General features: G+C 51.3%; 1 protein-coding gene across 2 annotated transcripts in view; it reads left to right on the forward strand.

Annotated features, from left to right (window-relative positions):
• Positions 1–14,400, forward strand: part of Rab6b (RAB6B, member RAS oncogene family) — a 60,199-nt gene that overhangs the window by 43,247 nt on the left and 2,552 nt on the right. For both annotated transcript variants that reach the window (XM_036192350.1, XM_036192351.1), the window contains exons 3-7: positions 4,060–4,113; positions 4,315–4,420; positions 5,377–5,488; positions 6,717–6,810; positions 10,534–10,600. In XM_036192350.1, coding sequence (XP_036048243.1) covers positions 4,060–4,113; positions 4,315–4,420; positions 5,377–5,488; positions 6,717–6,810; positions 10,534–10,600 — 433 coding nt within the window. The remainder of the gene's footprint in view (positions 1–4,059; positions 4,114–4,314; positions 4,421–5,376; positions 5,489–6,716; positions 6,811–10,533; positions 10,601–14,400) is intronic.

The following is a 14,400-nucleotide window of genomic DNA, read 5'->3' on the forward strand; positions in this document are numbered from 1 at the left end:
CATTTTCTCCATTACCTTCGAAATCTACCTCACTCAGATTTTCAGGACATGGGTAGAATATGAACAAATTCATCAGACACAGTGACCTCTATAGTCCTGTTCACAGTCGGGTCCTTGTGCCTACCTGAGACCACATGAGTACCATCTTTGCTGTCCATATTGTCATCATCCTGGTCCTCTTAAGTTCTCACCAGAGTGGTGAGTCTACATCTTCATGCTCCACATCTTCAAATCTTCCACATTCCTTCACCAGCCAGTTTCAATGGTTATAACAGTGGCACGACTCTAAACCACCTGGTGGAATTAGTTATAACAGTGGCACCACTTAGCTGGGGCCAGCTCTGCACTTGTTACTTTTGGGTTGTTCTGATAGAAACAACCTGAAGGAAGAAAGATGTGTTCTGGCTCACGGTTTCCAAAGGACTTCAGTCTATTCCAGCATACAGTAGAGCCATCTCAGGAAGTGGGGAGGACGGAGACTGTGTATAACCTTCCAAGCCCACCCAACTCCTTCCACCAGGTATGCCCCATTCTGAAAGGTTCCGAGGCCTCCAAGTTGACACTGCCCACTGGGGACCAAGCATTCAGAACACGAGCCCCTGGGACATTTCAGATTCAGATTCTAACAAGTGGCCGGAACAGGTCTTAGAGAGAGACAGCTACCAGATTAGGGATTGCACTTCTGTAGTAGCTTGAAGATCAGACTTAGAGAAAGCTGGGGTATAGGAAGTTGCCCCCCCCCAGCGTTGGTTCACTCATTGCCCTTTCTTTGGTCAGGCTGTGTTGAGGTTGACTAGAGATACAGTATGTAGTTTAGTGTTTGTGATGATGGAAACCACTGGGCTATGCATGGCTGCAGCTTGATCCAGTGACATGATTCCTTGTCATAGTGTCTGATGACCTCTCTCTGCTCCATAGCAGCGAAGTGTCTTATGTGCACACAACAGGGAAAAAGGGTTGTCACCGTCATAGTTATTATCAGTAACATCGCAGTCACCACCCAGGTGCCGACCTTTGGGGATATGATTGTCCACGGTCCTTCACTCTGTTGATTAAGGTTAGTTACGCTGCATTGACCGAAGTGGCTGGAGCAAAATTGAAAATGGAATCTCTCTTGCACAACATGAATAGGTGTACGCAGGCGAGTGCCACCAAGGTAACTGCACAGTCAGGATTGGGCTCTATTCAGCAGTTGTCTTGCCCCTCATCCTCAGCTGGGTAAGCCCTTATCACTCACCGCCATACCATCCAAGCAGCGGGAAAGGAGGCAGCTTGGAGCACACTAACCCATAAAGGACTGGTTCTAGACAGTCATCACCTTCTCATCCTTTGATCAGATCGTAGCCACCCTGCAGCCATAGGAAACATGGCCTTGGATGGGGGCAGCCACCAGCTCAACTGTACATTTCTCAAATTCTGCATTGGGGAATGTGGGCAGCCCTTGCCTCTGATCCTGAGCCCAGGCATCTGGTTTGGTTCAGGAGTCACTAAAGAAGGAGTTTGGTGCACCTCGAGGATCCTGTGGCACATAGAGAAGTTGAAATTTCTGTTTGGCACAGTCCTTAAGGTTCTAAGTAGACACAGAGTTGTCATCCACTCCCTGATGAATGATTATGTGTGGCCACTTGGTGATGAGGCCCTGTCGACAGGTGCTCATCGGTTTTAGATTCGCCTCCCATGACTGTGTCAGGCAGGGGAACTGTATAGCCGGGCTAGTAATGGCTAGATTTCAGCACGGGTTTTTCCCGGTCCCGCACCGACTGGCAAAGTCATGAGACACGCTGTCCAGCTTTTCCAGTTTTCTCTTTTCATTCCCACCATCACGGCAGGATTGGGTTGTGTCGAGAGTGTGTGTGTAGCTCTCCAATTGTTGCACATTCATTCTAGAATGAGATGGCATTGGGTACTTTACACATCACCGCGACCAAATACCTGGGCAGCAGCAACTAAAGGAGGGTCACCGTCTGATAAGGGCTTGCGATCATCAGAGCAAAGATGGGGTGGCAGGGAGCGTGAGGCTGCCGGTCCCACTGTGTCCACAGTCTGGAAGGAGAGAGAGAATGAATCCGAGTTTTCTTTTGTTGCTATGAGAAAACACCAAGCAGAACCAGCTTGGTGGGGAAGGGATTATTTGGCTTGCTCTCCTCCATCACCGTCCATCATTTAGGGAAGTCGGGCAGCAACTCATCCTGGAAGCAGGAGCTGATGAAGAGCCACAGAGGAACACTGCTTACTGGCTTGCTCCTCATGGCTTGCTCAGCCTCTTTCCTGATGGCCCCTAGGAGCACGTGCTCAGGATGGTCCCACCTACAGTGGGCTGGGCTTTCCCACATCAGCCATTAGTCAAAAAAATGTCCCCACTGACTTGTCCACGGCCGGACTAATCTGGTGGAGCCAAGTGAGATTTGCTCTTCCCAGGTGACTCTAGATCTCTAGTTTGTATCAAGTTGGCATACACACACACACACACACACACACACACACACACACACACACACACCCCTAACTCAGTGAAGAAGAGAGAGGAGGTGGGAGGGGAGGAAAGGCGCTTGCTGTGCTTCCTCTCAATCTCTCCTTTTTGTTCAGTGTGGGACCTCAGCCCATGGGTGCTGCTCACATTTAGGGCAGGTCTTCCCCTGCTCAGGCAAACTTCTCTTGGAAATGCCCTCGCAGACAGCCCAAAGGTGTGTCTCCTCGGTGATTCTAAATCAAGTTGGCAGAGATCTCTGTGTTTATAATGAAGTCTCCCTTTGGTGTGTCTTTTGTATTCACTGCAGATTTTCAAATGATGAAAACCTTTCTTTCAAAGGTTTTTAAATAAAGATTCACTGTATAGGGGACTGGAGAGATGGCTCAGCAGTTAAGAGCACTGGGACTGCTCTTCCAGAGGTCCTGGGTTCAATTCCAGCAGCCACATGGTGGCTCACAACCATCTGTAATGTGATCTGGTGCCATCTTCTGGCATGCAGACATACATGCAGGCAGAACACTGTATACATAATAAATAAATAAATCTTTAAAAAAAAAAAAGATTGACCGTGTAGCTCAGGTTCACTTCACACTCATGTTCCTCTACCTCGAAAGTGCTGGGATTGCACGGCTGTCTCAAGGATTTTTCTCTTCTGAATTCTTAACTATAACTTTGTTATAGAAAATATTAAAATATGTAGTAGAGAAAGCAAAAATCGCCCAAGATGCAACTATTTATTCAGATACCAGAGCACAACATACTCTCTTCATCTCAGCGTCTGAGAAAATATGAGACCATCTATCCACTTCATTCAATCAAGTTGGGATCTCACCACACACAGTGCTTTATACTGAGCCTTCACTGGGTGAAGGTTCCTCCAAAGCTGTGTATATTTTATGAGGTGACTCTAGGCACAGGCTGGAGCACACTGCTGAAACTTCCTTACTACTTAGTGGTGTCTGCTCCATTGTACATTGACAGTATCTTAGCACCCCACTTACAGGCACAGGGTGCGGGTAAGGACCAGAGAGGTGGGGTTGCCTTCCAGGACAAAAGAGGCACCTGGGTGGCACAGGGTGTGGGTGGCAGCTCTTGACTTGGCAGTATGAGAAGCCAAGAGCTCACTGGGTTTTCTAATAAGACATTATTGTGGGTGGTGCACAGTACCACCCGAGGCAGGGCATACTGTTCTCTGGTCCCATGCAGTTCCACCCTCCACCCCCTCAAAAGCCCTCCCAAGAGCAGTGGTGAACCCAAGTCCAAGGTAGAGGCTGGGGGAGCTGGAGGCAGTGGGGGCTCTACTTGGTGGGCTGTTCCTGGGGAGCCTCTCTTCCATGCCCCATGATGCTCTCTCACCCTTCCTGAAGGCTTTTTCTCCCTCTCTCTGCATAGAATACTCCTCTCTAAAAACAGAAACAAAAACCATTGTCACCCATGGTTTGCTCAGGCTCTCTCCTCGAAGAAGGGTGTGAAAGGACTTGGCTTGGGTGTCCTCTCTGCTGTCTCTGCCACTTCCTGGGGTCTCTGGGCGTTTGGCCCCTTAGTATGAGTTTTTTCCATTTTGACTTCCCTGTGCTGTTCTTTCATAGGCAACCATCGGGATTGACTTCTTGTCAAAAACCATGTACTTGGAAGACCGCACGGTGAGTTCCTGGTCTCCAGTCTGGGAGGACAAAGGGGGCATTGTTGGGTTTATCCCCTAGAACCCCTAATTGGGCACTCTTGGAAGTCTCTGCCAAGATGGGGATGGACTTGGCAGTGCCAGCATCATGGGGTCTGGGCCTCCCACTCCCTCTACCAGGAGGGCTCCACTGCCCCACTGATGCCTCTGTCTTGACACTTAGGTTAGACTGCAGCTCTGGGACACAGCCGGGCAAGAGAGGTTCCGCAGCCTCATCCCCAGCTACATCCGGGACTCCACGGTGGCTGTGGTGGTGTATGACATCACTAGTGAGTAGGGGTCTGTGTTGGAATGAGGGAGCTCTTGGGGTCCAGTGTGACCCTGACCAGACGTGTGTGTGTGTGTGTGTGTGTGTGTGTGTGTGTGTGTGTGTGTGTGTGTATGTGTGTGTGTGTGTGTGTCTGTGTCTGTGTGTGAATGTGTATATAGGTATGTGCTCAGTGTGGGGTAGTGACTTATCTTGGACCACTAGTGGGATTCACTGTCCTTCAGACGCCTGCGACAGACCTGGCTGAACAAGACAGGGTCCTGAGTGGGCAGGTAGACAGGTGCTCACAAGGTTAACCCTCTGTGCCTTCCATGGCCCTGGCTAACATATATGTCAGCTCTCCCCAGGGATCCCTGGAGGCAGCCCTTCTGGCCACATGGGTCTTGAGAGGGCTTCACAGACTCAGTGGGGGCCCAGAGGTTGGGGCAAACCTTAGGCAGAGCCTAGCTACTCAAGACCATCTAGAGAAACACAGCTTGGGTGTCACCCTTCTGAGGGAGATGCTGCTGCCTATAGATGACTTGCTTCTAGATTCATGTGCTTTAGGGTGGCCTTCCATCCACCTTTCCCTGCAGGGTTGCAGGTTCTCATCCCAAGCCAGCCTGGCCTTCCTCAGACTCCCTTGAGTATCCCTTTGGTGGGACAGCATTTCCTTGGGGCCACGGTCTCCTCCCAAAGCCTTCCTTTCCTCCCTCTGCTGTGAGCCTCAAAGCAGCTCTGATCTTGCACGGCCTCTAGAGTTCCATGTAGAAATTGTGACAGCCTAGCTTCCCAGGTATGGTGACTTCTTTCCCTGGGGTAGCTGAGCAGTGCTGGCTGAGGATCACAGGGCAGGCCTCACTTCCCTCCCTGTACGGCCCCAGCCTAACTGTTGTGTGGAGCTTGGATTCGGTGTCTAGGTACGCGTTTGCCTCTGGGGCCTCTCTTTCTCACTCGGCCCCCACTTCCTGCCTCCAGACCTCAACTCCTTCCAGCAGACTTCAAAGTGGATTGATGATGTCAGGACAGAGCGGGGCAGTGACGTGATCATCATGCTTGTGGGCAACAAGACGGATCTGGCTGACAAGAGGTATGCACCAGAACATGGAGGGACCGAGGCTAGCAGGACCATGCTTCCTCACCTCTCTGTGGCTGTTCTGCCTAGGAAGTTTGAGATGACAGGAACAGCAAAGCTTGCCTCCACACACAGGAACCCTGGCCTACCTGTAGACTCCACACACTGCAAGCTTCTCATCTCAAAGCCCTATCTTCCTCAGCCCAGCACAGGCAGGGCGGGGACCCGTCTGCACACATGTCCCCATTATGGTCCCAAAATAGAGCTCTGATGCAGTGGCCCCCTGGGCTGGAGCTCCTGTCCCTGTGAAGGCCCTGCATTAATTTGTGGGTATGAGTCTGTGGGATGTCAGCAGAACACAGAACTTGTCCCTAGTCTGTGCATTCTGGCTCATCCTGTGTCTGGGCATGGAGTGTTACCTGAACAGGCTTCTCCAGAGCTACCCTCCAGTGTCCCTGCTCACCAAGGTATCCTCTCCATGTGTGTCCACTCTCAGAACTCTGTGCTGACTTGGACAGATACGGCCACGTGTCACAATTTCTAATGAAGCACGTGGACTTCTCACAGGATCCCTGCCATTTAAGAAATAATCTGAGTTAGAAATGAGAGCCCTGTCCAGAGCAGAGGGAAATGGGCTCCTCTGTAGAGCAGTGTGGGCCTGCTGGGGGTGACTTTTAATCTTGGTGTTTGCATTCGGAAAAGGGGACTGATGATTCCTCCCAAGAAAGGCTGTGTGTGTCTAGGAGCTCCAGTTCTAATGGCTACCGAGAAAGGCAGTGGGGGTGTGGCTCAGATGTAGAGTGCTTGTCTTCCATGCGTGAAGCCCTGGGTTCAGTCTCCAGCACTCATAAAACCAGGCTCGGTGGAATGTGCCTACAGTCCCGGTAGGAGGGAGGTAGACACGGTAGGATCAGAAGTGCAGTGCTGTTCTTTGCTCCATCACAAATTCAAGGCCGGCCTGGGCTACATGTGACACTTCCTTAAAAGGTGGGGGGTAGCCTTGCTCCCTAGGTCAGGAGACATGGAAGAAATGTGGAAAGGGGCTGGGGTCCTCTGTGCTCAGGTACCATTTCTGACTAGTCAGGCTATGGCTGGCATTCTAGCAGGGACTCCTGGGCAAGGAGCCTGTCTTCAGGGCTGACCAAGGGGCCTGGCAGGCTCCTTCTGCCCGACCACAGTCCTTTGTCTCAGGTTGCCTCTTTCATATGTGCCACCTGATCTTCCCCTCTCCCTTCATTTCCAGGCAGATAACCATCGAGGAAGGGGAGCAGCGGGCCAAAGAACTGAGCGTTATGTTCATCGAGACCAGCGCGAAGACTGGCTACAACGTGAAGCAGGTGAGGACACGCTGGTGAGGGCCCTGATTTGCTCAGGTCTAGAAGCCCTCACCTGGGACATTCCTTGCCCTGAGTTGGCTAGTGACTAGGTTAAGGCAGCCAGCCAGCACATAAACCTGTTATTCTGAGCAGTTAAGGAATGGCACTAACCTCCAAGGCTGATAAAGCAGGGGATATGGACGGAACGAACACTCAGCTTGGGAGCCATGCAGATTCTGTCAGTCACTAGTCTCCACAGCTGTGATCAGATGTGGGTCCCTGTAGCAGCATGTGTGGATGAGGGGCCAGCATGGACTTCCACCTGGCTGGGAAGCTGTGGTTCCTAGCATCTCACTTCACTTCAAAGAGAACGCAAGGTATTTAGTCTGATTAACGTGTTGGGGTTATGTCTTGTACGTAGCAAGAACTCGGGGCCATGAATGACAACTCAGCAATGGAGCAAAGAGGTTCCCATGGCAGTTGGGGATCACAGGAGGGAGAAGAGGTAGAACTGGGGCTGGAGCAGTCATGTTTATCCAGGATCCACAGAACCCAAGTAGTTCACCAGCAGAGTTTAACTGCTCAGGCGACCCGGGCATAAGAAAATACCACCTGTATTATGACTACTCACTCATCTGTAGTCTGGTGCTCGGTGATGGATGAAGACAGCCAGACTCAGCATTAGTGGTGACTGCAGTGACTCTCCCTGACAGAAACCACAGGTGTCTTCTAGTTGCTTCATGGTGTGACAGGCATCTGTACACACCTGCACTTTACACACATGTGGACCTCAGCATCCCACTAGCTGAGCTGATCTGCTGTCTAATGTGTCCAAAAGGAGACACAGATGCCACCATGGAATAGATCCTTAAATATTCGGGAAGTTTCATTCAGAACTGTTGTTTGAATCTTAGATGGTCTTTTAATTAAACAAACAAACAAACAAACAAAACAACCCAGAGCCAGATATCAGGGTGAAAACTGAAAGATCAGAGAAGCAGAGCTGGCGGCCACTAGTTCTGGTTCTTACTGCTACAAAATCCTCAGCCTAAAGAGAGTGAGTTCCTGTTTCCTCAGGCCTTATATAACTTCCTCTGCTCTGCCATATTACTTCCTGGGATTAAAGGCATGTGTGCTCCCCAAGCAAAGGCATGAGATCTCAAGTGCTGGGATTAAAAGTGTGAGCCACCACTGCCTGGCTCTATTTTCTCTCCTAGCCCGGATCGATCTCATGTAGCCCAGGATGGTCTTGAACTCACAGAGATCTAGACATAGCTCTTCCTCCGAAGTGCTAGGATTAAAGGTGTATGCTGCCACTGCCTGACTTCTGTCTAATTTAGTGGCTGGCTCTGTCCTCTGATCCTCAGGCAAGTTTATTAGGGTACACACTGTATCACCGCACAGATGTATCACTGCACAGATGTATCAGTTTCCTTTACCATCTCCATAACTGACTTTATGGGTGAAAAGAAGTCCACAGGCTTCAGCAGATTGTGAAAGGGGTCCATGGCTCAAACAAGGTGAGAACCCCTATTTAGGAGCATGAGGAGGGCAAGGTGGCAAGGCAGAAGGGTGTCCCAGGTGGGGCTGGCGGGAGCAGAGGGCTGGCTTGATGTGGTATCTACCGGGACCCTAGATTTCCCAGGAACACTAGGCAAACCTGGGCACCAGTTGACCTTTGGGAGACAGTGATGGTTCATTCCATGTTGATAGTGCTGGTGGCCTCAGATAAAAGGGGTGACAGAGTAGGAGGGCACTTACAGCCGCATTAGGGAGACCCACAGCATCTGGAACCCAGTGCCCAATTGGAAGGCTCTCAGCAGCTCTGTTCATCCCAGCCCCTTCCTGACGTCCATGAGTATCAGATGTTGCCCTTGGGGGTCTCGGAGGAGGAGAGGGAGTATGAGGTGCTGCTCATTGGGTCCAGTGATATCATGGGACATGGAGGCAGAGGACAGCATTGGACACCCATAGAGCAGGTAGCATCTGCCCAGGCCTCTGGGTCAAGGAGCAGCTGGTCCCTTTTCCCATCCTGGAATGATCTGGCATGTGGGCAAGGGTTTGAGCAGGAGTTAAATATGGCCATTTAGCCCCTACCACAGATCACCACAGGCTATGTAGCTTATAGATGATAGAAAATCATTTCTCCCTGCTCTGAAGGCTGAGAAGCAAAGTTGAAGATGCTGGTGGATTTAGCAGATTTAGTGTCTTGCGTATGGCCCCCACACAGATGTTTGATGCCTCTGGCTGTTTTCTCACATGAAAGGAACTCACAGGCTCCCTCAGCCTTCTTGTAAAGGTCCCAGTCAGGAGGATCCCTTAAGGCAACACCTTCTTATTATACCTTTCTGCTGGGAATCAGGTTTTAACATATGAACATGGGGGAGACCCAGACATCCAGACCAGTCCAGAATCTTCTGTGCTCTGGGCTTCTGCCTGTACTTCTTACTTTCAAGATGTTATTATCCCTGGCAGCCTCCACCTTCCAGGTCCCCTGATGTCTCCTCCTGCTCTCATGCACATTTACTTTGGTAGACTCACACATAAACCCACACTCCACGTGTTTGCTTCTGCCGTGGTCACTTTCTCATATACACACAGAAACATGACAGTCACAATAACGCACACACTTTCCACACACACTCTACCAACAAAATCATGCACACCACACATACCACATGCGCACACACACACACACACACACACACACACACACACACACATACACGCACATCCACACAAACCCACAGTGTCATGGTGGCATTCTCACATCCCTCGCTGTGGCTGAGGCTCTGGCTCCCAACATCTGGCTGCCCCAGTGTCCCTGGGGAGAGTCATCTGTCTGAAGTCCAGTCAGAAACTGGTTTTCTACACCTAGTCCCCGTGTGAGGGTAATAGACGGAATTCTATGGAAGGGCCTGCTCCCTGAGGCCTGGATGATTCCTGTGCTAGGGCAGGTAGGTCCTTTGCAGCCACCATCATGTCCCCTACTGACTGCCTGTGGCCAGCCTGCCTGTGGGAGAAGCCACAGTTTTGCTATGCGTGTGGGCATGCGCGTGTTTTCCTGCGCAGGCCACAGGTGAACTGATGTCATTCCTCAGGTGTCGTCTACATTGTGTTTTGAGACAGGGTCTTTGGTTTTATCTGGAGTGCACCAGTTCAGCTAGGCTGGCTGGCGAGTGAGTGCTTGGAAACCGACCTGTCTGCCATCCCATCACTGGGCTTACAAGTGTGTGCCACTATACCCAGCTTTTTTTGGAGGGTGGGTTTCGAGAGAGGGTTTCTCTGTGTAGTTTTATTGCCTGTCCTGGATCTCACTCTGTAGACCAGGCTGGCCTCAAACTCACAGAGATCCGCCTGGCTCTGCCTCCCGAGTGCTGGGATTAAAGGCGTGCATGTACCACCGCCGCCCAGCTGATACCCAGCTTTTAAGGTGGATTCTGAGGATTGAAGTTGGGGGCTCAGGCTTGTGTGGCAAGCACTTTATTGAGTAGGCTGTCTCCGTAGCCCTGCTTCCTCTTCCTGCAAACACCCTGAGACCCTCCAGGACCAGCATTGTGAGGGGCTATGGTGACAGCAAAGGACTCAGAACCAGCCTGCGCTCCAGGGCACAGTCAGTGGGCAGACAGGCAATTAATGCCTAAGATCTATACACAGGAGGAGAGCAGTGCAGGAGGAGAGCAAGGAAGGGAAGGAGGGGAATTGGGGGGGGGGGGGGGCTGACCCTGCCTCTCCTGCCTGCAGCTCTTCCGACGTGTGGCATCGGCTCTGCCCGGCATGGAGAACGTCCAGGAGAAGAGCAAAGAAGGAAGTATCCTTTTCCTTTAATACGTGAGTGAAGTCCGTGCTTCCCTTGGGGTTTCAGTAGAGGAGACAGACACTCCCTGGCCTCCAGTCCAGCCTTCCCTGAACTCATACAGATAGCCAGGCCACCTCTGTTCAGCCGCAGGGTGGGCTCCACGGCCTTGGAGCCCCACCCAGCTCTGACCAAGGCTGCCTCCTCTTGCCCAGCAGTGAAGAGAGAGGCAAGGGCAGTGCTGCCGTGGTGGGGAAGGGGAGGAGACACAGTGGCTCTGTCCTGCTTTGTGGTGAGCACGATGTGTGTTCCATGAGTCCACTGGAGATCCCAGGCAAGGATGCTTCTATGCAGTGAGCACTTGATTTTGGCTTGTCAGGGCTTCCTCCGTTTCCCCACTGCTCTATGGAAGAAGCTTGCACAGCACTCCCACAGCATAACTGAAAACCCAGCCGGCACCCAGATGCTGAAACTGGGGTTCGTAGAGGTAGAATGGTTTCCTTAAAGCACATCATACGTGACTTAGGGAGTTAGGATCCACACTGAGGCTCCCTTTATATCTACGCCTACTCTGTTCTGGGGTGCTGTCTCTCAAAGGGCACCTGAGAGGATGCAATTAGAAACACATAGGTGGGTGAGGGCATTGCATTGCCCACAAACAGGCTTTCTTGGAAGCTAGTCAGATGGCCCTGCCTGAGTAAGGCTGGAGAGACCACAACTCACACCCCAGCTTACATCTTTCAGAATGAGATACGTCCTGCAAGCCTTCCCAGCATCCTCCACTTATCCCTAGAGGTTTGAGGGAGACACCCACTGAGGGTCACAGAGTGACCCAGGTGGTTCAAAGAGCGCCTTCAGGCTGTTGAGAGCGAAAACCAAGGAAACGTCTAGGTTAATGGGAGGAGCCAAAGGGGTGATGTGGCTTTGCCTGTCTCTTTCCCCTGCTCAGTGCACCTGGTGCAGAGTAGAAAATAAGGCCCTAGCAGTTGCTGCAAGGGTGAGCCCCAAGGAACAGGTACCCCAACAATGCCCAAGGGTAAACAGTGTCGGTGTGTTTCAGAGGTCAACAGGGCACCAAGGGGACAGACTCAGGTGTGTCACCTGGTTGGTCAGTCACAAGACCTCATTTGCAGATAAGGAAACAGAAACAGACCCCAGGGTCTCCCCACTCTCGTTGCATGGCTGAGCTGGGATGCATTCCTTGGGAAAAAGACCCCCACCCCCAGTATCACCAGCCAGGTGAGGAGCCTTTGAGTCACCAGAAAATGCAGAACCCCACCTGCATGGTCAGGAGGAGGACAGGAGGACAGGATGTGTGCTGCCCCCTTCTGGGCCCACCGTGAGAAACAGATAGCCTCCCTCCGTCCTGCCCATTCGAAAGGCGAAGCCAACCTGCCTGGGTTAGTGGTGGCCATTCTTTCATGTTATCCCAAAACATAGTCCACATGGGAATCCATGCTGGACCAATGATCAGGCCACATGGGCTCCCACTTCGGGGCAACAACATAGCATGGCATCCTGGTGTACCAGCATCTCACTCAGCTCTAGGGGAAGAGTACTGAACAGATCACACAGAACAATCTGGGCTGTGTCTGGTTTGCCCTGTGTGATACCCCCATCGGGCAGATGCAGCTATACCCTTCCCCAGGTGCCCAATGGCTGGAGCCTCCTAGGAGGCAAGACTGGAACAGACTTGAACAGCCTAGAGACAGCCCAGAAGGGACCAGGTGGAAGCAGTGGCCACTCAGGCTCAGCTGGGGTGTTGGGCTGACACATCTGCTTACTGATGGTTCTTACCCAGACGTTTGGAGGATGTGTTCTTGGGCTTATGCTTGGGATTGCATCAACATAAGGAAGAAGTACACAGAAGTGCCACTCAGTGATGATAAGGGGAAGGTTCTTATGTGGCTTTGTTCCCTGGACTGGTGGCGGGGGTGGGGTATAGATATGTGGGTGTGGAGATTCTGTCTCCTGCTTCCAGATCCCCAGAGAGCTGCTGCAGTTGACCTCCACCTTGCACAGGAAGCTTCCCCAGGGCCATTCTAACAGCCTCTCACATCCACTCCACTGCTCTCACTCTCTCAACAGAATGATAGGGTCACAAGCTCCTTGCTGGGTCCACACACACAGGACTCTCCTTTCTGGAACAAGGGTTCCTGTGCCCCATAATGGCAGTGACTTGGCAGTAACCATGTGTCCCAAGGAGAGAGGACACTTCAGCCTCGCACGCAGGGCAGAGCATACCCCAGCCCTCCCAGCTGGTAAACTTGCAGAGCTGTGACACAATCCAGATGTTTGTATTCTGTAGCCATGGCCCTCTGATAGAGAAGTGAGGAGCTTTAACATCCGGGAACACCAGAAGTGCTGAGGCCGAGATGCAGACTCAGTGGTTGGAGACAAGATGGTAACAGGCCATCTGGGCCCATCACTGTCTCAGGAGCCATCAGACAGTGGTCCTTGATGTGGTTAGTGATGGGCCACACGTGGGCTCCTGAGTGTGGCCTGTGCACTGGTACTGGGTTCAGAGGGGTGAGCAGCCACACTCTGTTCTGCCTACAGAAAGGCATGGGGTATGCTCATGCCAAGTACTATATCACATCTCTGCAGAGAATCACCTCTTCTGGGGACTAGTGAGAAGGGAGTCCACCCATACTTCCCCACCTTTACAATCAAAAGCGACCCTTGACCACAGTATTTCAGTGGCAGGTAGCATTACAAAAAAGGAACATTAAATGTTAGTATGTACAAAAGTGTGCAGCAAATCCTTTAAACGTGTGCTTTATAATATTAGAGTCTTACACAAGTGTTTCCACTTAAATTAGTTAAAATTGAGTTAAGATAAAAGTTAAGTTTCAGGATGTGGGGATGGGTCAGTGGGTAAAAGCACACTTGCCACACAGGCCTGAAGACAACACAAGTTTGAATCTGAATCCCCAACACTTGTGTAAAAATCCAGACACGGGCACATACAACTGTAACCCCAGTACTGTGGGGGAACAGATACGGGAGGATCAATGGCGCTTGCTGACCACCAGCCTAGCTCCAGATTCAGTGAGAGACCCTATATCTCACACACACACACACACACATACACACACACACACACACACACACACACACACACACACACACTTTAAAAAGTTCAGTTCCTTGATTGTGCCAACATTATCCAAGCTCTCAGTTGCCGGCATTGCTAGTGGCCACCATCCTTCCTGGACATGCAGATGTATAATAGCCCACCATCACAAGTCCTTCTGAACAGTGCCTTTTTGGAATTATCCAGTGTCTGTAGCAATGACTTCCCAGGTGTCATGCATTGACATGTTCCAGAGAACTTTTTAATAATTCACCCTGTAGACCCAGCTCCTGATCCACTGACGTGGAGCCCAGGAAAATGTATTTTTTAACAGGTTTCTTGGGAGATTTTAGACAGTCCAAGAACACCATGTGGTGTACAAAAGTCTTGTGCCTCAGATTGCACTGTAGAAGATTCGTTTGAAATAGTAGTCAGGTCATGCCCATATGGGACATGCTACAGTTGCAGCCAGCCTTCCAGCTAGACCAGTGCTTCTCAGCTCTGACTGACTCCAGCGCCTCCCTCATGAGGGGACTCGAGCAATGTCTGCCAACGACTTTGGTTGTGGTAAGTTAGGGGGCTGGGAATCAGGTGTGCCTGACATCTGGTGGGTAGAGATCAGGGATGCTGCAAGCATCCTCCTCCCTCCGAGAGTGTACCACAACAAAAGTAGCAGCGAGGATAAGGTATGAGCAGGACTAAGGTAGAGAAGCCCGTGCAAGAAGGATTTAGCAAAACC

The sequence above is a fragment of the Onychomys torridus genome, chromosome 7, assembly GCF_903995425.1.
Source record: "Onychomys torridus chromosome 7, mOncTor1.1, whole genome shotgun sequence".
Lineage (NCBI taxonomy): Eukaryota > Metazoa > Chordata > Mammalia > Rodentia > Cricetidae > Onychomys > Onychomys torridus.